The sequence below is a fragment of the Schistocerca cancellata genome, chromosome 4 (assembly GCF_023864275.1).
Source record: "Schistocerca cancellata isolate TAMUIC-IGC-003103 chromosome 4, iqSchCanc2.1, whole genome shotgun sequence".
NCBI classification, from domain to species: domain Eukaryota; kingdom Metazoa; phylum Arthropoda; class Insecta; order Orthoptera; family Acrididae; genus Schistocerca; species Schistocerca cancellata.
The window spans coordinates 458,856,376-458,881,911 of record NC_064629.1 but is presented as its reverse complement, the minus strand read 5'-3'; the positions used below and the strand labels follow the sequence as shown (position 1 = coordinate 458,881,911).

Genomic DNA, 25,536 nt, shown 5'->3' with positions numbered 1-25,536 from the left:
GCAGTGAGTAACTACGTGGTGCTTCAGCGTCGCTAATTAACGCGTTTCATGGCAAATTTATTTTTAAGACTGTTGTATTAATGTGAACTGCCTATTAAACTGTACATATTGACAGCTGACAATGAAATTCGACATCACTTTTAATATTTTGTTGATACAAAGAACGGGGGGGGGGGGGCACCTAAGTAAGGAACGTGGTATTTCTTAAGAGTGTTGCAGTCTTATGATGATTGCCGTTTTAGGAGGAAACTGACAGATTTATATTCCTTTACGATTTTGTTTACACGTCAACCACAAACACAGAATGTCACTGAATATTACTTATTTTGTTTTCAGTAAAGGATCACGTGTGGTACCACTTTTTGAGTAATGCTAATTCAAAGGTAACCACGTAAATTGAAGTCTGCCAGTAAGATTCTGTGGATGGGTTTAGTTCTCTTCACTGAGGAAAAAAAGCAGCATTTACATGTAAGTACAGTTTAACCATCGACATAATCGTAGATGGAAGCTTGTAAAGTTGTGAAAATTTACATTAAGGAAACGGAAGCCTATGAGACTAATTTTGCTATTAAACTAATCACACAAACGTTACACGTTCTTTGACCCTTTGCTACTGGGTCGTTCGGTCTGAAGGTGACTAGCAGCTGTTCAGGATGCTCTGAAAACACGTGCTCGGAATTTCCCGTGCTCGCTGGCCGTTGGGGGCAAAGAATGAAGAAAAGGTAGCCATAACTGTCCAGAGGGACCAGCTATAATGCTGAATATAAGATATCCCAATAAAAAAATGTGAACCCATAAGAAACTAGAAAGCCAGTACCCCAAATGAAAGAAGAACATTACCACGAGTGCGATGATTATTACACGCACTCGGTACGATGCCTAGTTTCTAAGTTATTTTATGTTAAATACTTTGTGAGCACTATAAACTTCAAAAGTTAATGATTTTACGACCACTGCATCGATTTTAATAAACGAAGTGTCTATGAATAGGTCTTGCAGAGATCTATTAAAGAATCAAAACAGAATTGTTATAAACATTACCAGTCCAGATATAACGACTGGAATGTGTATTCCGCGCTGGAAAATAGTGAATTGTAGCCCTAAGATTAATTAATATGTTGAAAGTAGCGGCAATATTGTAAACTAAATGTAGTTAGAGAAGTATGAGTACGCTTACTGTTAATTGGTTGTATCTATTACCGACAATATAACAACAACTAACGTTTCCCATGATATAAAGATAATTTACGAAAAAACTAGTGAATGTAATGAAAAACTGAAGGCAGCAATGAAAAGCTGAATAAATTTTCATACAAATTCATGTATATAAAGTGATATATTTGTAGTTTTTATATGTTCGAGAAGAAAAGAAGCAGGCAGCTATCTCGGCGCGGACAGTCTGATTTTGGCAGCGCTAGGAGGCAAATAGTCTGATTCTGACAGTATTCAGACTGCGAGGCGGGTCGTGGAAAGCACTCCCAAGGAAGTTCGAGAAAAAATGTATTTTGGATGACGGAAAACTACATAATGACGGTCATTGAGGTATGTCCAAAAATCGAGTACAGAGTCTACAGTTTGTCCAAATAGGTAGTGAATGGCATGTCCGCGAATCCAATTCACAGCACTGGTCTTTGTCCGAGGAAAATAGTCACGTTCCGGAAATAATACTGAAAAGGAAAGTAATCCGATCCGGAATGTCCCACGTTAGAAAAGCCACAATACGACGAATCAATTGCCACACCTCCGCCGCCGGTCCACAAACAAACCGATGTTCGTCACTGTCTGGCAATCCACACGTGGAACATAGAGGTGATTGGGCGAAGTGGATACGATGAAGGCGAGATTGATTGATTTGCTTACCATTGACAGTTAGGTACCAAACAGATTGAACATTCGTGTCAAGGTAACAGGCGAACACCGCGCGCCATATATGACGCCAGTCAACCTGGGGCAACTTTTGTTCAATCGGGTTAGGCGGAAGACCTAATTGGAGGACATTGTATACTGCCTTTGTCTTGAGTAAAAGCTATCTTGTTAAGGTGAGGCGTAGAGAACTGAGTTCAAGAAAGAAGTATCTTATATAATGGAACTGGTTGGGAACATCCGAGGTCATCACTGGGGCTGACAGTGAGACCGGCGTATATGCCGACAGGAGGAGACCAGTGAGTCTCGTTGGGCAACGTGTTCATACCGTCTTCTGGGAGCTGACAAATAGGGCGCGAGCTCTATCCGGCACGTGAAACAGACCTATCCCACCTCGTTCACGGGGAAGAGTAAGGGTTGCATAGTTAACTTTGAACAACAGTCTAGAGCTGACGAAAGATGCCATCGCTGCCAACATGCGACGTGCCACAGTAAGCGGGAACGGTAGAACTTGTGCTACATGGGGAACTCGGGATGTGATATATATATTGATATATCGAGCTCGTTGGGGAATATCTAGGGATCGAAGTCTATGGTCCATAAGACCTGCTCTGTTCATTAAAAGAAGGCGTCGGCAGTTGATGGTGGCTGAACGCCGGAGATCAGATGAAAAATCTATTCCCAAACAGCGAATGGTATCAACGGTGGTGAGAGGTGTAACGCACTCCACGGGAAGTCCCGTGCTAATGAACATAACTTGTGACTGACGTACGTTTAAAGAGCTACCCGACGCCTCACTATAAGTGGCTACCCACGTCAAAACAGCTCGAACATCGTCAGCATTACGTAAACAGATGACTACATCGTTAGCATAGGCCGTGCTACAGAATCGGTAGCGATCTATGGACAACCCTACCAAACGTTGTCTTAGTCCACATAGCAAAGATTCCAAGGAAAAGGCGTACAAAATCGCTGATAGAGGGCAACCTTGACGTACGGATCGACCTATTGTTATCGGAGGAGTGAGTCTGCCATTGTACATAATCCTGGATGAGGCACCCCGCAGAAGGCGCATCATTACCGTGATATCGGCGACTGAGAAACCCATATGGTGGAGAACGGCCGTAAGGAAGGAATGGTCAACCCTATCAAAAGCTTGACTAAAGTCCAAAGACGCAAGTTCCCCAGAGAGGCGTTGTGCCTGGGTAACGGCGATCATATCCCTGTAGTGGCATAAAGCCGTGCGGATATTATTATCCCCTCCCAAAGATGCTTGGTCTAGCGGCAGAACATATCGGGCAACATTTTTAAGTCGTGCCGCCAAAAGGCGAGTGAAGATTTTCATATCACTGTTAAGGAGGGTGATGGGCCGATAATCACTGATATTTTTGCCACCTTGCGGTTTATGTACAGGAATAATAATTCCTTCCATGAAAGCGTCCGGCACAGGTACTTCCGGAGACATTAGTTCCCGATAGTTCCCGAAAGATGGAGTTGAAGGTGGACTCTAACAAATCACGGAAGGTGCGATAAAATTCGAGGGGAAGACCGTCAGGTCCTGGGGAGCGATTGATGGTTCCTGCCCAGATCGCATCGCGGAATTCATCATCAATCACCTTTGACATCAAATCACTCGCCGCATCTCCTGGGATATCACCGAAGTTGAGCTGTGAGACTTCCTCGATCAACTCTGGGGAATGTGGAATTGCGGCGTAGAGCTGCTGGTAGTGGGCGTGAAGCACATTCCCTATTGCAGATTGGACGTTAGGACGTGAATCAATTTTCGGCGTCGATTGTGGCGTTCTTGGATGATATGGTACATCAACGGATGTTCATGGGGCATGCGATCAGCAGTACGAGATCGTACTATCGCCCCTTCCAAATGCCTTCGCATGAGATTGGAGATTTGGGCCTTAGCATGGTTCATCCTTGTATGGCGCTCAGGGGAGGCTGGTATCGTAGAGCATTCTCGTAGGATCCTGTAGTAAAAGTCCATAGTGCTCTTCCTCCAGGCGACAACATCTTTGCCATACCGGTTCAAAGTTTTTCGAAGAGCAGGTTTTGCACACTGGATCCACCGGGATATGGTAGACGGATACGTGGGACGGCGTCTATTACATGTGATCCAAGTGTCTTCTATTAGAAGTCGACAGTCAGGTGAATTAAGAAGTGCCGTGTTCAATTTCCACGTCCGTGCCATACTGCCTGTCTTGTGAGAACAATATCACAGAAGTAAGCCTCATGGTCTGAGAAAGCAACAGGCCAGATTTCAGCCTGTCGAGTGTGTTGAATTAGGGATCGCGAGATGTAGATGCGATCCAGTCGGCTAGAGAAGCGTGCAGTGTAGTGCGTAAAGCCCAAAAGATCACCGTGAACATGTCTCCATGTGTCGACAAATTGTAGTCGCGTGACGACTGTTTCCAGAGCTGCGCATGGTGAGTGACGCGGCAATTGATCCTGAGGTCACTGGGTGCCGTTGAAGTCTCCACCCATGACCAGTCATCGTATGGTCCCATAAAAAGGGGTGTAATTTCATTCGCGAAGAAGGCATTGCGTTCACGACGGTAGCTGGAGCCCGACGGCGCATAAACGTTGACGATGTGTACACCAAAGAGAGTAAGGGCCATACCTCTGCCGCTGGGGAGGTATAGGACATCTTCGGCAGGAAGACCACTACCGGTGTCCGAAGCGGGAGAAAGATGCGCCGTGAAGCCATGTGGTGGTGAAAAATCGGCGACATGCACTTCCTGAAAAAGCGCAATATCTATGTCCACATCATAAATCATATCGCGGAGCAGCGTTAGTTTGTGGGGCGCACGAATGGTCGCGAGGTTAATCGTTGCGACACGATAATTCTGGTGTTGGAGTCCCACAGGCACAGGTAGGGCTCCTTCAGGAGTGAGAGGTCGTCGATCTTGCCGGTCCGCTGAAGAGGCTGCTATTGTGGAGAGTTTGCGGGCGCGGGCGCAACAGATGGGGGCGGCGCTCATCAGCACCGTTCACCCCAGTCCCTTCGATCTCCACGTCGTCTGCCCAGGAGACTCATACTGTGGTAGGGCATCGGCTGTGCACATCATCCACGTGGAGAGGAGACGTAGTTTTCGGCTCAGCGGATAGGCTCTCTTCAACGTCGACCTGTGGGGGTGACGGCGCCAGTAAGGAGGGGTGTTCGTTGCCAGTGGTCGCCTGTGGTGGGTCGTTCGCATCAGACTTTTGGTCATCAAAGAGCGGTTCGTCGTCCATCTTCTGGTCTGCATCCCAATCCGTAGAATGGATTCATCAGGGGGTGTACGGCTACGTTTCTTTCTCTTTCGTGGCGATCCTTGTTTTCGAACATGTCGTTCAGAGTTCGATTGCGGGTGGCTTTCGTCTGACTCCGGACCAGTCTGAAGGAAAGCAGAAGTAGGTACCACTCCCGGATCAACGTCCAACTCAGTAGCATTTTCAGTCACCGTGCTGCGAAGATTCGGCAGGTCAGGATCTGACTTCTGTGACACCTCAGAAGGAATCTCAGTAGCGGTTGCATCTACCTGATCAGACGACGTCAACGAAGTAGGAAGACCCTGTGTAGAGGTGCTACCTTCCTGGGAAACCTTGGCATATGTGACAGGGATCTGAGTGATCACCGCTGGGGACGCTTTCTCGCCGACCAGCGTCTGGATCAGGCGGCGTCGCATGCAGGCGGATCTGACGTGGCCTTCTTGACCACAACCCGCACATGTTCGGGGTTGGCCGTCGTACATGACAATGGCTCGCACCCCGCCAATTGTCAGGTATGATGGTATATGTTTTTTCAGTTCAATTTTGACCTGACGCACACTATTAAGAACATGGTAGGTCGTGAAGGTTTGCCATTTTTCCTCTACGTAACCGATGACGTTACCGTATGGTTGTAACGCTGAGACAACTTCGTCCTTCGGCACTTCAAAAGGTAGTTCAAACACCCTAATCGTGCGTTGACCGTACTCTGCGAGTTCAAGTGTTCAGTCTCCTGGGCAGACGACGTGGAGATTGAAGGGACTGGGGTGGACGGTGCTCCGACGTGACCACCAGAGTATTTGAACTTAAGTCCATTGACATGTCGGCGAATAACATCTTCACACACCTCGGTGTTTGTTATTTTAATATAAACGACACTACTCGTGATCGAAAAATGGATTCCGAGAACGTGGTTAGGATCTAAACGACCTTCTTCACGTAGGAACGTTTCAACTTCATGTGCACGTGGTCGCGCATGTTCAGCTGGGAAGCAAACTTTAAGGGTCGCACGGCGGTAAGCGCTCAACACGTTGTTCACGGTGGACGGACACAAGCCTTAAATCTACGACGCGGAGGTAAACAACGCCGGCAGCGGAGCACTGGCCGGCGCGCGGGGTCGTCCTCACGCTGCGACGGCTGAGAGCCGACTGAGCTGTTGGGTAGCTGTGTCAAAATCTATTTTTCAGTTTACGGAGATTGTGTGATTTGTATCTTTATTTTACAGTGCAGCACTTTATAATGACCTGAGCACAAAAGTGCCGTAATATATAAATGTAATCATAGTATCAATTCAAGCAAACATTTCCTCATTTATAAAGTTCTGTCAGACTGTGAAACAGCTACCGTACGAAGTTAAGTAATTACATGAAACGGTAACAGTGAAATTCTTTCTGAAATGCTGAACCTGCAGCGCGTGGAATATTTGTTAACATATAATAATTTGTGGCAGACTGGTATTCGAAACTGGATATCCTACTCACAGATTCCATTGACGTTACTGCTGTCATGTGACGATGATGTGCTGCAGTGTCAGTTGTTTCTATCTGATGGACTTTAAAACGCCGGCCGGAGTGGCCGTGCGGTTCTAGGCGCTACAGTCTGGAACCGCGCGACCGCTACTGTCTCAGGTTCGAATCCTGCCTCGGGCATAGATGTGTGTGTGATGTCCGTAGGTTAGTTAGGTTTAAGTAGTTCTAAGTCCTAGGGGACTGATGACATCAGAAGTTAAGTCCCATACGATCAGATCCATTTGAACCATTTTTTGACTTTAAAACAAATATTACCAGTTGACTGCTTCGAAGGGCAATCTGAAAATTATTTTCACACTTTTATAGGTTCACTCTCCGAACGATGGAATATTCTGATAGAATAATGCTAGGTCGCACAGGTCAAATCGGTTTAGTGATTTTTCCCTCTGAATTTCCTATAACTTCTTAACTCCGGGATAATTTTTACAAACCAAACAGCGTTTGCAAGAGCGAGATGGCACAGCGTTTAAGGTATTTGAGTCGTATTCGGAAAGAGTAGCAGTGAGACCATGTCTACGCATTTTGATTTAGGTTTTCGTCATTTTCCTGAAATCTAAAGGTGAGTGACAAGATAATTCATACACAGACCTAGAAGATTATTTCTTGCCTCATAGTTCTCCAATTCGTTCTTAACCTTCGTCTCTAATGACCCCAGATTCAGTAGGATAAAAAAAACCTACTTCTTTCGTATTTCTATGGAGGCGTCTTTTTGTGCCTGATGTCCTCGTGCAGCTATCAGTACTTTCGGTCTGCGCCTCTACTGAGTTGTTTCTATGACTCGTTAAATCAGCGGACGTTCGGGGGCTAGAGAGAGTCCTGCACAAAGTTAAAGTACTTTACGAGTGATAAGTCGGACCAATCTACAAGGTGGCTGAAAACGCTATCGACAAACTTTCAGAAGTGGTCCAGGAATGTATGTTGAGTGGTTTGACGCAAGGAACCTGTAACTGCTAAGATCCTTTACAATGTAACTGCTTTTTCCGGAAAACTAGGACGAAACATTTCTTAAAATCTTCTTGATATTTACGAGAAGTGTTTCCTGAGTGTTACAACGTGAAATTCATGCCATTATCCGTCGCCAAAGTCCTTAGGGTGACAGCTACTATAGCATTGTTGGCCATTGAACAAAATACGATCTCACCGAATAGCGGGTCACATTTATGATTAGATTCAGGACTTACTTGCATACAGAACTAAACACTTTTCTCATGTTTGAACCTAATCGACACATTGAAAGGTAATTTCTGTTGCACCCCAAGGAAGTGCGATGGGGACGTTACTGTCCGCTGAGGATGTAGGTGCCATTAAGAAGGTAGCGATATCAGAAGACAGTAAAGAATTGCAGGAAGACCAGAAGAGGATCGATGATAGCTACAAGGACTGGCTGTTGACCCGAACGTACTGCGAACAGATAGGCAAAGAAATCCACTACTGTTTGATTACACTGTTGACGACAAATCAATGGAAACAGTAAATTACGCAGGATGAACCACCCGGAGCGAACTAACGTGTAATGACCAAATAAGGAAAAAAAAGAAATTTAGGAAGATCAGGTGTCCGACAGAGAATCTTAAGAAAATTTAGTTGCTCCACGAAAGAAGGGGTTTGAAAAACATATTCTCGGCTGAGTCTAAAGTATTACCATTACCTCGTTGGATAAGTAGCAGAGGTAGAGGGGATTCAAAGAAGAGCGGCGCGTTTCGTCACGGGGCAGTTTAAACACCAGTGGCTGCGCTTTAAGGGAGACGTTGTGGAGACTTATTATTGAAATGCCGAGAGAATATGTTTCGAGAAAAGTCGAACAACGTATTACTTTCTCTCATATATTTCTTGCGAAATGACCACAAAGAGAAAAATCATCAGAAATCAGAGCTAATACGGAGGTTAACCTACAGCCATTATTCCCACGTATCATTCACGGATGGAACCGGGAAAGGGTAAAATAGAAATACCCATCACCATACATTGTAAGATGGCGTGCAGAGCATAGATGCAGATGTAGAAAAAAAATTATGCCTGACAGATAACAGTGACCAACCAGTGTTTCCAAATGGCAACCAATGACGCTTCACAAGGTTCTCCACGTACCTTCAAAACAGCCCACTCGGCGATCACGCGGAGCTAGAGAAGGAACGACCCTTGGCTGGCGGCCGACCCCTACCAGTCGAATCACTGAAACATTTATGGAGGTATAGCTGGAGTTACGCAGCGCAGAAACCAACCTGCAGGCGCTGCTCGTCGGAGCTGAGCGGCGCGCCGTCACGCTGCCAGGAGAGCGTGGGCAGCGGCGAGCCGGCGGCCTCGCACTGCGCCGACCATGCGGCGCCCGGCCGCAGCGTGCCGCCTGCGAATGTCGCCACCAGCACCGGCGCCACGTCTGCAACACACCACAGGTCGGAGCCCGTCTCATTTCTCACCTGATGCAAGGAGCTTGTTTGTTTGTTGACTTGTCCATCGTTTTCAGCCATTTATACGGATGTACAATTTTACTAACATTTCTTTAGCCATACACACAATGACGCAAAAAAAGTCACACCAAAACTAAATTAATGTAGAGTAATGAAATTTGGCAAATAAATTTATCTAGGTAACATATTTATGTGATTCACACTACAAGATCACAGGCTAATGTAAGGGCGAAATAAGCCAATGCAAAAGTAAAATACCCTCACTGCCACTAAATGCAAGCATGCAAACATGAATGCATTGTGTATTACAGGTGCCAAGTGTCTGATTATGGGATTGAGTTCCATGCTTGCTCCATTCATCGGTCAATACAGGGACGATTAATGTTGTCTGTGGATGACGCTGGAGTTGTCGTCCGATGATGTCCCACATGTGCTCCACCGAAGACAGATCTGCTGATCAAGAAGGCGAGGGCAAAATGTTGACACTCTGAAGAGTATGTTGGATTACAACAACGGATTGAGGGCGAGCTTTATCCGGTAGGGAAATACTCCCTGGAATGCTGTTCATCAAGTCGAATCACCAGATTGACGAACAATTTTTGTGGCCAGGGTGCTTGGAATAACCACGAGAGTGCTCCTGCTGTCATGAGAAATTCAACCCCAGACCATAACTCCAGGTGTGTCCAGTCCCAAGAAAAAATTTAATAAGCTATACTTGTCAGATCAAATCAAAGGAGACTGCGCCGAGAGGCACAAGCTCTGACCATAAAGGAAGCTCTCCAATATACGTAAGTGGTAACATCGAGTGGAAACCTATAAAAGAAATCGAACATTAAAGAGATTTCGTGTCGAAGCAGCCAGCAGATGGAAATATCCCGAACGACTATTATAGAAGGTCAGCCTCGACTTAGAACGGCATGGTTCAAATGGCTCTAAGCACTGTGGGACTTAGAACTACTTAAACCTAACTAATCTAAGGACATTGCACGCATCCATGCCCGAGGCAGGATTTGAACCTGCGACCGTAGCAGCAACGCGGTTCCGGACTGAAGCGCCTAAAACCTCTCGGCCACAGCGGCCTACTTACAACGGCATATAAGCAAGAGATTCTGAGAGAGGATTCAGGGAGAGCAGTAGTGGTCGCTTTGAGGAGCCACCGTGTAGCTACGCAGGCAGCAGCAGAAGGATGCAGAAGTAATATTCTCAGCGAGAAGTCGGTTATCAGATGTGGTGACACGCACATCAGCTGCAAGATAAGTAATCATTATCTATTCTGGGGAATAGCTGTGAACATAGACGACCTCTCTTTGTCTCGAGGAATAGATAGCATTTGTAGTTTCGTAATTAACAAGAATAATTTACGGAATAGTAATTGTCTCTTGTAAGCTTAGGAGAGTGGCCTGTTGATAAGAATAAATTGAGTCTGACATTTATTAAACAAGGGGTTAGGAACTGGTACCTCTTTTATAAGTTATCAAAGAGATAATAAATAAATTACTTAAATAAACGGCCGGCCGCGGTGGTCGTGCGGTTATAGGCGCTCCAGTCCGGAGCCGCGCTGCTGCTACGGTCGCAGGTTCGAATCCTGCCTCGGGCATGGATGTGTGTGATGTCCTTAGGTTAGTTAGGTTTAATTAGTTCTAAGTTCTAGGGGACTGATGACCACAGCAGTTGAGTGCCATAGTGCTCAGAGCCATTTGAACCATTTTGAACTTAAATAAACGTCGTGCGGTAGCGTTCTCGCTTCCCGCGCCCGGGTTCCCGGGTTCGATTCCCGGCAGGGACAGGGATTTTCTCTGCCTCGTGATGACTGGTTGTTGTGTGATGTCCTTAGGTTAGTTAGGTTTAAGTAGTTCTAAGTTCTAGGGGACTGATGACCATAGATGTTAAGTCCCATAGTGCTCAGAGCCACTTAAATTAACACTGAACTCTTCAGCATACCCATCCTGCAATTAATCCTAACAGACTACCGCTGCAACCAATAACCACAGTTCTACCTAGGAGAGCTTTCTCCCTCTCATCTCCGACAACAAAGGTTGACACCCCATGAACCCTCAGATTGTAGTCAACGTTGCTACTGCACTACAAAACTGTGCTGGTACGCGACATAAAATATATGGTGTCAGATGCGGGGTGGTTTGTGAGATATTTGATAGTTGATTAATTAGTTGGTGGGTCAGAATTGATGAATGAAGAATTAAGTGGATAGTTGAACATAAGAAGCAGGAAAATAGGCAATTGCAGTAGTGTCCCAGAATCTCGCCGCAAGAAGAAGAAGCCATTTACGAACAGCAGAGCTCAAGATTCCGGAGAGCCTAGCAGACGACACGAGCAGCGACGCCCAAACACAGCAGATCAACAGAAGAACAACAAGATCCAGCCAACAAAACAGGCAAGCCAAAGCGACGAGTTAATATTAAGGTCCTTTGAACTTGTAACAGTACGACGTCCTCCAGTAGCGATAATGTAGGTGTAAGTGCTAAGGATGCGGTAGTATTGATTCCGAAAACGTTCGATGGGAATAAGAGGGAATAGCAAGAGTTCATAGAAAATGCGAGTGCTGCTTTCGAAGTAGTTAAAATCGAGGATACAGAATTACTATTTCAATATGTAAAATCTAAAATCACTGGGGATGCGAGATCAAAGTTAATAGTACGGGAGAACACAAAAAATTGGGTGGAAGTAAGGAGTGTGTTATAAGAAAATTTTTCAGATAAAAGAACTATTGATTTTTATGCGTTAGATATGTTTTTATAAACTCAGTATGCAGGGGAATCAATTGCGTCATGGGGTAGTAGGATAGACGAATTGTCAAAATCTTTCAAGGTTGCTGTAACTAGGGTAATGGATAGAGAACAGCAAAAAGGGGCTGTAGAATTAGTATTTGCACTAGGGCATGCATGTTTTATACAAGGGTTAGCAAACGAGAGAATTCAAACTATTGTGTGCAGTAGAGGAGAAAACGTGAAGTTAGGATAGGCAGTAGAAAAAGCCCAACAAGAAGCAAGTGCTATTATGTCAATGAAGGGATGGAATCAGGTGTCGAAGGGAATGAGTTGGCACAATAGCAGAAAGAAACCGATGAGACTAATGAAATGTTACCAATGTGGAAAAATAGGACATGTATCCAAACATTGTCGTAGTATTACGCAATTCAGATGGGTACCTCCCTTCAATCCTCAAACCAACCAACCAACCTCAGATGGGTACCACCGCCCAATAAAGCGGAAGAAGCGCGTAAATTTCAAAAACATTGTTATCACTGTGATAAACGAGGGCATATGGATGCAACATGTGAGAAGATAATTATTTGTCGAAAATATAGAAGGAGAGGACACAGGGCTAATGACTGTCGAACTCCAAGTAATAAATACTGGCATACAATGTTTAAAGATGAAGGAAACCGCGGAAGACAACAAGGAGACTGATCGGGAAATGAAGCAGGTGGCACGCAAAGCAGTCGCACGCAACCACTGTTAAATGGCCTCAAGTGCAGGTAGTAGACTGCGAGGCAGAAAATGAAATAATTACGATATTCTGCAAAGGATGTTAAAGTTTTTAATCGACACAGGTGCTCATATAATTCTGCTCAAGGAAGAAGCATTAACCGCGAAAATACCTGTGAATTATAGAGAAATAGGAAGATTAAAAGGGGTTACGGAAGGTACAATGAACAGAATGGGCATAGCGGAATTGAATTTAAGACTAAACGGAAGAGTGCTGGGTAAGCAGACATTCCATGTACACTCCTGGAAATGGAAAAAAGAACACATTGACACCGGTGTGTCAGACCCACCATACTTGCTCCGGACACTGCGAGAGGGCTGTACAAGCAATGATCACACGCACGGCACAGCGGACACACCAGGAACCGCGGTGTTGGCCGTCGAATGGCGCTAGCTGCGCAGCATTTGTGCACCGTCGCCGTCAGTGTCAGCCAGTTTGCCGTGGCATACGGAGCTCCATCGCAGTCTTTAACACTGGTAGCATGCCGCGACAGCGTGGACGTGAACCGTATGTGCAGTTGACGGACTTTGAGCTAGGGCGTATAGTGGGCATGCGGGAGGCCGGGTGGACGTACCGCCGAATTGCTCAACACGTGGGGCGTGCGGTCTCCACAGTACATCGATGTTGTCGCCAGTGGTCGGCGGAAGGTGCACGTGCCCGTCGACCTGGGACCGGACCGCAGCGACGCACGGATGCACGCCAAGACCGTAGGATCCTACGCAGTGCCGTAGGGGACCGCACCGCCACTTTCCAGCAAATTAGGGACACTGTTGCTCCTGGGGTATTGGCGAGGACCATTCGCAACCGTCTCCATGAAGCTGGGCTACGGTCCCGCACACCGTTAGGCCGTCTTCCGCTCACGCCCCAACATCGTGCAGCCCGCCTCCAGTGGTGTCGCGACAGGCGTGAATGGAGGGACGAATGGAGACGTGTCGTCTTCAGCGATGAGAGTCGCTTCTGCCTTGGTGCCAATGATGGCCGTATGCGTGTTTGGCGCCGTGCAGGTGAGCGCCACAATCAGGACTGCATACGACCGAGGCACACAGGGCCAACACCCGGCATCATGGTGTGGGGAGCGATCTCCTACACTGGCCGTACACCACTGGTGATCGTCGAGGGGACACTGAATAGTGCACGGTACATCCAAACCGTCATCGAACCCATCGTTCTACCATTCCTAGACCGGCAAGGGAACTTGCTGTTCCAACAGGACAATGCACGTCCGCATGTATCCCGTGCCACCCAACGTGCTCTGGCGAGCAAGATCTCCGGATCTGTCCCCCATTGAGCATGTTTGGGACTGGATGAAGCGTCGTCTCACGCGGTCTGCACGTCCTGCACGAACGCTGGTCCAACTGAGGCGCCAGGTGGAAATGGCATGGCAAGCCGTTCCACAGGACTACATCCAGCATCTCTACGATCGTCTCCATGGGAGAATAGCAGCCTGCATTGCTGCGAAAGGTGGATATACACTGTACTAGTGCCGACATTGTGCATGCTCTGTTGCCTGTGTCTATGTGCCTGTGGTTCTGTCAGTGTGATCATGTGATGTATCTGACCCCAGGAATGTGTCAATAAAGTTTCCCCTTCCTGGGACAATGAATTCACGGTGTTCTTATTTCAATTTCCAGGAGTGTATTACGCAAGGGAACAGATGTTCCATATGACGGATTGTTAGGAAGAAATTTTCTGCAACGGCAGAGAGTTATTATCGATTACCACAGAGACAACTCAGAGTGAATGGCCATGGCATTCCGTTAGTGACAGAACCAGAAGGACAGCAATCACAGGGAGGGCCACGGCCACGTTACCAGGACAATATGGAGCTGACAACAGAATTACGTAAGTTCAAGGGAGCATTAGCTGTGGACGGACAGACGAGAGGTAAACAAAAAAATGGCTCTGAGCACTATGGGACTTAACATCGGAGGTCATCAGTCCCCTAGAACTTAGAACTACTTAAACCTAAATAACCTAAGAACATTACACACATCCATGCCCGAGGCAGGATTCGAACCTGCGACCGTAGCGGTCACGCGGTTCCAGGCTGAAGCGCCTAGAACCGCACGACCACACCGGCCGGAACAAGAGGTAAACATTACGGCACGTTAAGGTCATAGCGTAGGACACCAGATCTGGGGCGCCCGCAATACAAACTTACGAAAATAATTAGACCTAGGGAAGAAAGAGTAATGATAATTAGATTAGCTGAACACAAAAAAATTCCCGAGGGAGGCGATGTAATAGTACCGAAACAAGAAGTAATTAAGCGTGTGTACATTCCAGAAGCAATAGCGAAAAATATTCGTGGGAAATGTATTATTAATATATTAAATACCTATGAAGTAAAATGAGATGTGAGTTCAGTATGCTTAAGCACAGAACCATTATGTGTGGAAGCAACAGTAAAGAGGATAAAAGCAACGCCAGAACAGGCAATGGGTTACAAGAATCGTACAGCGCACGTTACAGACGAATTATGAGTGGATCATTTAAACGAGGAAGAGAAATTTGAAGTGAAAAAACTGTGTAGTGAGTACTGTGATGTTTTCCATTTAAAAGGAGATAAATTATCATTTACAAAGATGGTAAAGCATAGACTTCCGATACGGCCCGAGCATGCAGGAAAAGTAATCAATGTCAGACCATATAGGATACGAGAATCCCAGAAAGAAGCATTACGAGAGCAAGTAGAAAAAATATAAGCAGACGATATTATTGTAGTAAGCCAAAGTCCATGGAATGGGCCGATGTTATTAATCCCTAAGAGAATAGGTGCCAGTGGACAGTTAAAATATAGATTGGCGACGGATTGTCGTAAAGTAAACTAGATTTCAATAGGGAAAGCATTCCCGATCCCGAATATATATGAAATATTAGACCAGCTAGGAAAAGCAAAGTACTTTTCAACATTGGATTTAGCCAGTGGACATCACCAGACATTAATGGAACCCAAGGAAATGGAGAAAACGGCGTTTAGAGCTAATTATCCACATTATGAGTATAAGAGGATGCCTATGGGCTTAAAAGGAGCGCCTAGCATGTTTCAGATATTAATGAACGTAGTGTTATCAGAATTACAAGGAACCAGGTATTTAGTGTATTTAGACGACGTAATATGCTATAGAAGTTCGCTAAAAGAACATAATGAAAAATTAAGAGAGGTTTTTGATAGATTACGAGAACACAGGCTGAAGTTACAGCCAAACAAGTATGAATTTTTACGAACCGAAGTCATATTTTTGGGGCATAAGATAACAAATAAAGGAGTACAGCCAGATGAGCGGAATGTAGAAAAGGTAATGATATTCCCAGTACTAAAGACAAAGAAGGAATTAAAAGGATATTTAGGTATCATAGGGTACTATCGCAAATTTCTAAAGGATATCAGTGAAATTGCAGCACCTATACATAAATTATTAAAGGATGACGAACAGTATGAATGGGGAAGGGCACCGTGGTGTTCGTCTGTTGTAATTGTAAAGAAGAAATCAATTTCTGAAGAACCACAGTTCCGTTTTTGTGTTGATTACCGATCTTTGAAAGCTGTGACCACACCCGACATTTACCCCTTACCAAATTTAGTGGAAACCTTGGATTACTTGGGCAGATGTCGAATTTTTTCAGTATGTGATTTAACAAGTGGTTATCACCAGTTAACAGTGCATCCAGATGATCAAGCCAAAACTTCATTTGTAACAGCAACAGGAGAATACAAGTATCTTCGTATGCCGTATGGACTTCATAATGCTCCAGGTACATTTCAACGCCAGATGGATTCAGTTTTACGAGGGCACACCCCAACACAAGTACTTGTTTACCTTGATGATATAATAATTTTTGGCGAAAACATGAAGCAGCATACTGAGAGACTACAAGCTGTTTTTGAGTGTACAAGAAGCGCAAACCTGACTTTATCAATAGATAAATGTCATTTTGCACAACGTAAAGTTAACTATATTGGTCATGTTATAATCAGTGAAGGTGTTCGACCAGATCCAAAATTAATTGAAGATGTAAAGAATTTTCCTGAACCACAGAATTTGAAAGAACTACCATCATTCTTGGGATTGTCAAAGTTCTACACACGATTTAAAGCCGGTTATGCAAATATAGCACGTCCAGTGACACAGCTACTGAAGAAAGGAGCCACATTTAATTGGTCAACAGAGTGTAAAAAGGCAATGGTAGAACTTAAAACTGCTCTAACAACAGCCCCAGTGTTAGTCTATCCGGATTTCAGTAAACCTTTTATTCTTCCAACAGATGCATCCAATTTTGCCATAGGTGCAATCTTGTCTCAAGAAGTTGATGGTTATGAACATCCAGTCTCATTTGCTTCAGACAATTAAAGAAAGCAGAATTATACACTCCTGGAAATTGAAATAAGAACACCGTGAATTCATTGTCCCAGGAAGGGGAAACTTTATTGACACATTCCTGGGGTCAGATACATCACATGATCACACTGACAGAACCACAGGCACATAGACACAGGCAACAGAGCATGCACAATGTCGGCACTAGTACAGTGTATATCCACCTTTCGCAGCAATGCAGGCTGCTATTCTCCCATGGAGACGATCGTAGAGATGCTGGATGTAGTCCTGTGGAACGGCTTGCCATGCCATTTCCACCTGGCGCCTCAGTTGGACCAGCGTTCGTGCTGGACGTGCAGACCGCGTGAGACGACGCTTCATCCAGTCCCAAACATGCTCAATGGGGGACAGATCCGGAGATCTTGCTGGCCAGGGTAGTTGACTTACACCTTCTAGAGCACGTTGGGTGGCACGGGATACATGCGGACGTGCATTGTCCTGTTGGAACAGCAAGTTCCCTTGCCGGTCTAGGAATGGTAGAACGATGGGTTCGATGACGGTTTGGATGTACCGTGCACTATTCAGTGTCCCCTCGACGATCACCAGTGGTGTACGGCCAGTGTAGAAGATCGCTCCCCACACCATGATGCCGGGTGTTGGCCCTGTGTGTCTCGGTCGTATGCAGTCCTGATTGTGGCGCTCACCTGCACGGCGCCAAACACGCATACGACCATCATTGGCACCAAGGCAGAAGCGACTCTCATCGCTGAAGACGACACGTCTCCATTCGTCCCTCCATTCACGCCTGTCGCGACACCACTGGAGGCGGGCTGCACGATGTTGGGGCGTGAGCGGAAGACGACCTAACGGTGTGCGGGACCGTAGCCCAGCTTCATGGAGACGGTTGCGAATGGTCCTCGCCGATACCCCAGGAGCAACAGTGTCCCTAATTTGCTGGGAAGTGGCGGTGCGGTCCCCTACGGCACTGCGTAGGATCCTACGGTCTTGGCGTGCATCTGTGCGTCGCTGCGGTCCGGTCCCAGGTCGACGGGCACGTGCACCTTCCGCCGACCACTGGCGACAACATCGATGTACTGTGGAGACCTCACGCCCCACGTGTTGAGCAATTCGGCGGTACGTCCACCCGGCCTCCCCATGCCCACTATACGCCCTCGCTCAAAGTCCGTCAACTGCACATACGGTTCACGTCCACGCTGTCGCGGCATGCTACTAGTGTTAAAGACTGCGATGGAGCTCCGTATGCCACGGCAAACTGGCTGACACTGACGGCGGCGGTGCACAAATGCTGCGCAGCTAGCGCCATTCGACGGCCAACAGCGCGGTTCCTGGTGTGTCCGCTGTGCCGTGCGTGTGATCATTGCTTGTACAGCCCTGTCGCAGTGTCCGGAGCAAGTATGGTGGGTCTGACACACCGGTGTCAATGTGTTCTTTTTTCCATTTCCAGGAGTGTACTACTACTGAGAAAGAGCTTTGTGATTTGGTTTTTGGTATAACACATAACAGATGTTTCTTAACTGGAAGAGAATTTACAGTTATTACAGATCATGCCGCACTTAAATGGTTATTGATCTTAAAGTATTCAATTCCAGATTAACACGATGGGCGTTAAGACTGAGTGGGTACCAATTTAAGGTTATTCACCGATCTGGTAAGCAACATGTGAATGCTGAGGCAGTGAGTCGAAAAGTCAATGTTTGTGTTACAACTAGTCGAGAAGAAGAGTTAAAGGCAGCTCAAGAAGAAGATCCACAATGCAAATTATGGAAAAATGATAAACGTTTTGTCGAAGTAGATGGATTATTGTACAAAATCACTAGTAAAGGAAACCGCCTAGTTATTCCAGAAAGCATGAACGAGCATATCATGAGAGAACGACATGATTCTTTACTATTAGGACATTGCGGTAAAAAAGCAATAAACATTACAATAGCTCAAATGTTTTGGTGGTCGAGCCGCAAAGCTGACGTTTTCGAGTTTTTTTCACAATGTGATTCCTGAAACAGACGGAATAATGCAGGAAAAAGTAGAGCACCATTGCAAGAAGTGCCAGAGACAGGTGAACCATTTTAATGAGTAGGACTAGATGTCGTAGGACCACTGCCTAAGAGTAAAGATGGAAACAAATACATATTGACAATGTTAGATCATTTCTCTAGATACCTTCTCATGATACCAATACCTGATCAGAGTGCTGAGACTATAGCTAAAGTTTTTGTAAAAGAATGGATTTTTAAGTGTGGATCACCATTAAGTATATTTAGTGATCAAGGAACGAATTTTGTGAGTGAATTTCTTAAACAGACTTGTAAGCTCATGCAAATAACTCAGTTAAGGACTACACCAGCACACTCTGAAGGAAATGGAAGAGCCGAGCGAGTCCACAGAACAATTATTAAAATGATTAACCATTATGTGAGCGGCAAACACGACAATTTGGATGTCTGATTAGCGTACTTGGTAAATTGTTACAATGCCAAAATGCACAGCTCAATTGGCCTAAGTCCATATGAGATCGTCTACGGAAGAAGGATGCATTCACTCTTGGACTTTGCACGATCGACTACCGGAATCAGCAATGAACACGTAAGGGATCTAGCACACAAGCTAAAGGAGGCATGGAGGGGAGTGAAGCAGCGAAATCATCAATCCTTTCTTCAACAAGCAAGAAAACACGACCGCCAAGCAGCAATGCCACAGATCAAGTTGGAGATTTTGTGTATCTGAGCAACGTGGTGCTAAAGAAGAGTGAAGTCAAAAAGTTTAAGAAGTTCTGGAAAGGACCATATCTGATCTTGGAGGTGTTGTCGCCAGTCACTCTTAAGCTCCAACTGTCCTTTTGTTCGACTGTAGTTCATGTCAATCATGTAACGGCATTTCTCGGTAGATTTCCTGTAGTATTGGAAGACGACGATGACCGACCAAGAGGGAGACCTGAAGTTCTCAACCCAGGAAGCGAGAATCACGAGCTCGCAGTGTAGACTTCGAGGCCGAGGCATCGCCACGTTCCGAGCGATCCTGTTCCAGACACCCCTACAACCTGCGTAAACGTGTGTAGTGTGTGAGAGTGCAATGCATGTGTTTACTTCAGCCATGTGCTTATGTGAATGTGTTGTGAAAATTTAGTACTGAAGCTATTGCACGATTGTACAGTGAAATTAAACCTTTTATTCCACAGGTTACCACAAGAAACTCATTTATTTTATTTTTATTGTTAACTCTAGTATTTAGAACTAATTAACCATGTTCATTTTTATTCTACTGTTTGCTATGATAGCGTATTCTACTAATGCTGTAGTAATAGTACCACAGAGTACAGGTGTTTTGTTTGAACCACGATCAGACATGGTAGTTTCAACAAGTACGAGTAATACAAAACTTGTCCTCAAGTAAAATCTGAGTGAAATCCAGCAACAGTTCCATTCTGTAAAGAAGCAAATTGATGTAATTCGTTCTGTTAAGGGTAATGATACAATTTTGGAAATGGGTACATCTTGGTATAATAACTGGATCACAGACAAAATGCAGGTAGAGTCTACATTTGCTAATTATGAACAAGAGATTTACTATTTTTAAAGCTTTTGCCAAACAAAACTTTAATTAGGCGTAAATGTGCCTGGTTTGATTTTGGTACTTTAACTAGTCGAGATCTACTGGAAGTTAAAGGCAGAATATTAGGTCTTGAACAACAGTCCAGTACAGGTTCAACTAACCTCTCTAATGAAGTTATCGTATTAAAGAATATGCGAAGAACCATTACTAACTACACAGTTTTCATTGGACAGATTGTAAAGCAATTTATCTCACATTTCCACATAATTCGTAATGTAATGAACGCAGATATCAAAGAACTATTCCAAGGATTACATGCTATGAGTGCACACTTATATTTAAACACTCTTTTGTTAAGGATTACTGATAGTTTATCAAATGCTAGAATTTGTCTTTTGTCAACAGAATTTGTCATGTATGAAATTGTCATCCTGAAGGCACGCTTCTCCGTACCAAACGTTGCTGTGTCTGCAAATGAAATACATGTTGCAATGACTTCTGATGCCACAAATGGCGAGATAGATTGATAACGCCCAGGAGGTCTATTTGAGCCACCTATGGTTCTCTTTTTCTCTGGGGAGAGTGATGTAAGGGTCTACGGGTTGCACGCAGCCGTACAGTATGTAACATGCGCTCGCCACCCAGCCTCTCTGGAATGCTGACAATCTGCTTGGTCAGTACACGTGTGTCCGGCTGGAATGCGACGCAGAGAGTATGGCACTGGCTCCTGTCCGCAGCGTGCAGCATTAACTAGCGTGGCCTCGGGCATGAATATGTCTCTTTTCTTAGCTCACCATGGAGCCTTTCGATACGAGCGTAATTAGCCGGTGTTAGGATGTCAGACACAGTGATGATGGGTACGCGTAGCGTGCGTGTTTTATAATCCGCCTTTGTTAATAAAACTGTTTAAACTTCTCGGTGTTCGCGTACTGCTGTACCTCGCGACCCACCGCTTACAAATCCTGACAAAATATTTCACCTAATCATCATGCGGGGCAACAACGCAAACTACCCCCTTTATAAATCGAAACATGTTAATATCAGTTTAGGACCTGACACAGAATTCATGGCGGAAAAAAATAAAAATACATGGCGGTGTACAAAGCGTGTTACAGCAGAACAAAAAGTATCAGACAACAAAACAGGAACCCTCTCTTGCGACTGATTGTCTGTGGGATATGTTCCTCCTACAGTACAGGCGCTGAAACTTTACACTGGTCTGTGTAGGTGACCTCGATCACTGAGTGAATCAGTACCCGTGTATTTAATAGGATTGCCACATATAATCGATGTCGGCATTGAGATGGTATTTGTTTTCGATTTATAGGAAGGGAGAAATATTGTAAAAATATTATAGAGTTCTCTGTCAGATGAAGTTAGCAGAGGTTTTATAGTTTGCAGTTTTTTATTCTTCGTTGGATGCTACAAAATAACGATGATAGAATGTTTGCATGACAGACGTTAAAGCACCCTGAGCAATGCAGATTTCCTTTGGACTGTAGTACCTGTATGTAGTTTGGAAATGCATTGCAACGCAGTAGCGAAATCCTCATCCTTCTTCCAGTTCCTGTATGATGTGGAGTCTTCCTAACTTTCCCAATAAGAAACACCACCGTAACTGTTCGTACTGTCTTTTATACTACCTCGTGTTGTACGAGAAAGCTTCATTTTGGGGCTGACCTTATACATCGTACACCGTTAGACAGAGCTATGGCAACATGTTGCCATTTCCACCAAGTGGTCAAAAAAGATGGTCCTATCGCATTAACGCAGCTCAGCCTGCTTCTCCACGGGGGTGCAGAGGATGGTATTTATAGCACTCTCCGACTTGTGTTCTGTTTCGACTTAAATTGGGACGATCACATGGACGAAGCTGTAGGGACGGCGGGGCAGAGACTGATGAAGAGCTACAACATGCAGAGGGACTATCTAAAGCGACGCTGGATTTTCGCTGTAGCAGATAGGTTCGGAAAAGGTGAGTCGTTAGAGATATGAGAGTGCCATGAAAATGATTCACCAGTGACTGTAATAATTAAAAAGCGTCTCCATAATATCTAACGCAAGTATGTGGTTTACTGGAAAGACTTGATTCCAAATCGAAGACAGCATTTCTACCAGAAATCGTAACGCTATCAGCTACTCTTGTGTGTGCCTGTAGAACCAAAACCGCTTTTTATGCAGGGTGACGGTAACATAGCAGTTGTGATCATATTTTTATTAGCGAAGTCCTTATGTGAAATGTATAATGCCGGCGGTAGAATCCTTCTGTCGTCAGCTTCAAATCTCGGTTCTGAATAGTATTTCTCGAAAAGAACAATGTCTTCGCTCCAGGAATTTCCATTTAAACTACCAGGTGAGTGTAATCCGACTGGCCAAACGATTCTAGGTGCTTCAGTCTGGAACCGCGATACCGCTACGGTCGCAGGTTCGAATTCTGCTTCGGGCATGGATGTGTGTGATGTCCTTAGGTTAGTTAGGTTTAAGTCGTTCTAAGTTCTAGGGGACTGATGACCTCAGATGTTAAGTCCCATAGTGCTCAGACCCATTTTTTGTGAGCCGAATACTTAAAAAAGAAAAATTACTCGCCATGCAAAGTGACTCTCATGATCAATTTAATAAATTAACGTATCAATTTGATTTGAGTAACATGCCGCCTGGCGGGTGGAGGCGATGGCAAGGGCACCGCGGATTCTTGACTTTGCGTTTTCTTTCGTTGCGACGATATTTTTTAACATTTGAATCTCCCACCTACACAGGGAGAGATAACCATAGTGATACAATCACATGCATTACCGAATTTATAAAGTGATACGTAGTATAATCCTGTTTACAAATTCTGTGTGCTGTTATCTTATGTGAGAATCCGAAAGTGAGGAGGCATCCTGTGACAGTGGTAGATCTTAGCACTCCATCATGAGCCAAAAGTGAGTTTAATATTCTAACCCTGTGATGAAAAACGTCCCAGATAAGCAAGGATATTCTCTACTTGTTGAAAGAATACTTAGAGGGAATATAGCCTATACTACAGTCCTGTACAGGATTTTCACAAGTGACGATACTTTAGCGACGTGATCCATTGTGTATTGTCCGATTCCTTCTATCTTCAAAAACAACTCGTATGAACGGGATGAATCTACATTTCGTGTAAGAAATTCGGGTGTGTGGTCAACAACATTGCTGCCTCGGATTGGGTAAAGCTGATTTTTTAAACTGGTGGTTCTATGTCGGTGTCGAATTTTTTTTAGAACTCATGTATACGACCAAGCTACAGCTGCTAGTTTCGCAGCGTACAGGGGCTGCCTGCAAGGGTGGTCACGAGCAGTCGGCAACGCTAAGTAATGGATTAGCTCAGCCTGTGACATGTACAAAAAAAGTGCCTACCTGTCTGATCTTCCTCCCTCAGCGAGGGCTCGCGTCTACCAAGTGAGCTGGACTCTGTATTGCAACGGTATTTGCTGTTGTCTCTATTCTATCACGCAGTAGAACCTTCCTCCTTCCTTCCGAATGTAATAAACAGAACCGGTTTAGGAAGTCTATTGTACTTTTAAAAATCCAATCGCGACGTCAATCTCCCGACTGATTAATTTATTGTTTCCGATAGTTGTACTGCGCGCACATTCGTTATGAGCGGCCATGGTCGTCGTGGGTGTGGGTCTCTCACTCCCAACCGGAGCGGTCGGGGCTACCTTGCAGTCGGCGGATGCCGCGTTTCGTGGTCGCGAGTTTGTATGTTCGTAGGATTTTTTTACCACCACATATATTTAGTCGAAGCGTTGAGGTGAAGGAGGGCGCGTACAAGACCTCGGATATATTTGGCGCTACGATCTATTTGTAACGAAAATTTCATTACTTGATTTGGATAATGTTTGCATTTGATACTGAAACGCATTTGAAAATATGTTTTGTTATGAAATAGGATCACCGTAAGGTGGAAGTTAGTGTTTTAAGTGATCTATTTGACTCCTCTAAACTGTTACACAATTAATTTAACATGACAGTGCAAATGGATAATTTAATTCTATTTTTGATATCTCAATTGCATCAGCTTTCCCTTTGTCTCCAACATTAGCCAATAGGAATACAGTATTTTGAGGAGAGGTGAAAAGCTTCATCTTCGTGTTTGGAGACGTTGGTTCACACAGACAAGCAGCGAGGGGCCTCTTCAGAGCGACAGAGACAGTAAGCGAGTCTGGAATTTGCTGATCAACAGAATGCCGCTAATTGGTGCTTTTTTTGGGTACAAGAGATCAAGGGAGACCGGTATTAGCTCCGTGGTCGGTGGTGTTTAGCGATGTGATCTGTAATTAGGATACTGGGCTGTTTTCACCTTCGTGGTGGTGCCCTCACGATAGACTTACTCGCGGGTGACCCTAAAGGTGGCTACAGTGCCGCACTCGATTCCATTCTCTTGTGATTACATTTATTCTATAATGGGGAACAAGTGTGAGGGGTGCTGTCATGATGTCTACCGAAGTGGTGGAGCTGCGCCCCGCAAACTGATTAAGCAGAGAATGTGTACGAATATACACTCCTGGAAATTGAAATAAGAACACCGTGAATTCATTGTCCCAGGAAGGGGAAACTTTATTGACACATTCCTGGGGTCAGATACATCACATGATCACACTGACAGAACCACAGGCACATAGACACAGGCAACAGAGCATGCACAATGTCGGCACTAGTACAGTGTATATCCACCTTTCGCAGCAATGCAGGCTGCTATTCTCCCATGGAGACGATCGTAGAGATGCTGGATGTAGTCCTGTGGAACGGCTTGCCATGCCATTTCCACCTAGCGCCTCAGTTGGAGCAGCGTTCGTGCTGGACGTGCAGACCGCGTGAGACGACGCTTCATCCAGTCCCAAACATGCTCAATGGGGGACAGATCCGGAAATCTTGCTGGCCAGGGTAGTTGACTTGCACCTTCTAGAGCACGTTGGGTGGCACGGGATACATGCGGACGTGCATTGTCCTGTTGGAACAGCAAGTTCCCTTGCCGGTCTAGGAATGGTAGAACGATGGGTTCGATGACGGTTTGGATGTACCGTGCACTATTCAGTGTCCCCTCGACGATCACCA

General features: G+C 45.2%; 1 protein-coding gene across 1 annotated transcript in view; it reads right to left on the bottom strand.

The window, feature by feature from the left end:
- Nucleotides 1-8,851: 8,851 nt before the first annotated feature.
- The window catches only part of LOC126184252 (Down syndrome cell adhesion molecule-like protein Dscam2), a 536,335-nt gene continuing 519,650 nt past the window's right edge, over nt 8,852-25,536 (bottom strand). Inside the window, exon 6 of the mRNA XM_049926621.1 lies at nt 8,852-9,027. Coding sequence (XP_049782578.1) covers nt 8,852-9,027 — 176 coding nt within the window. The remainder of the gene's footprint in view (nt 9,028-25,536) is intronic.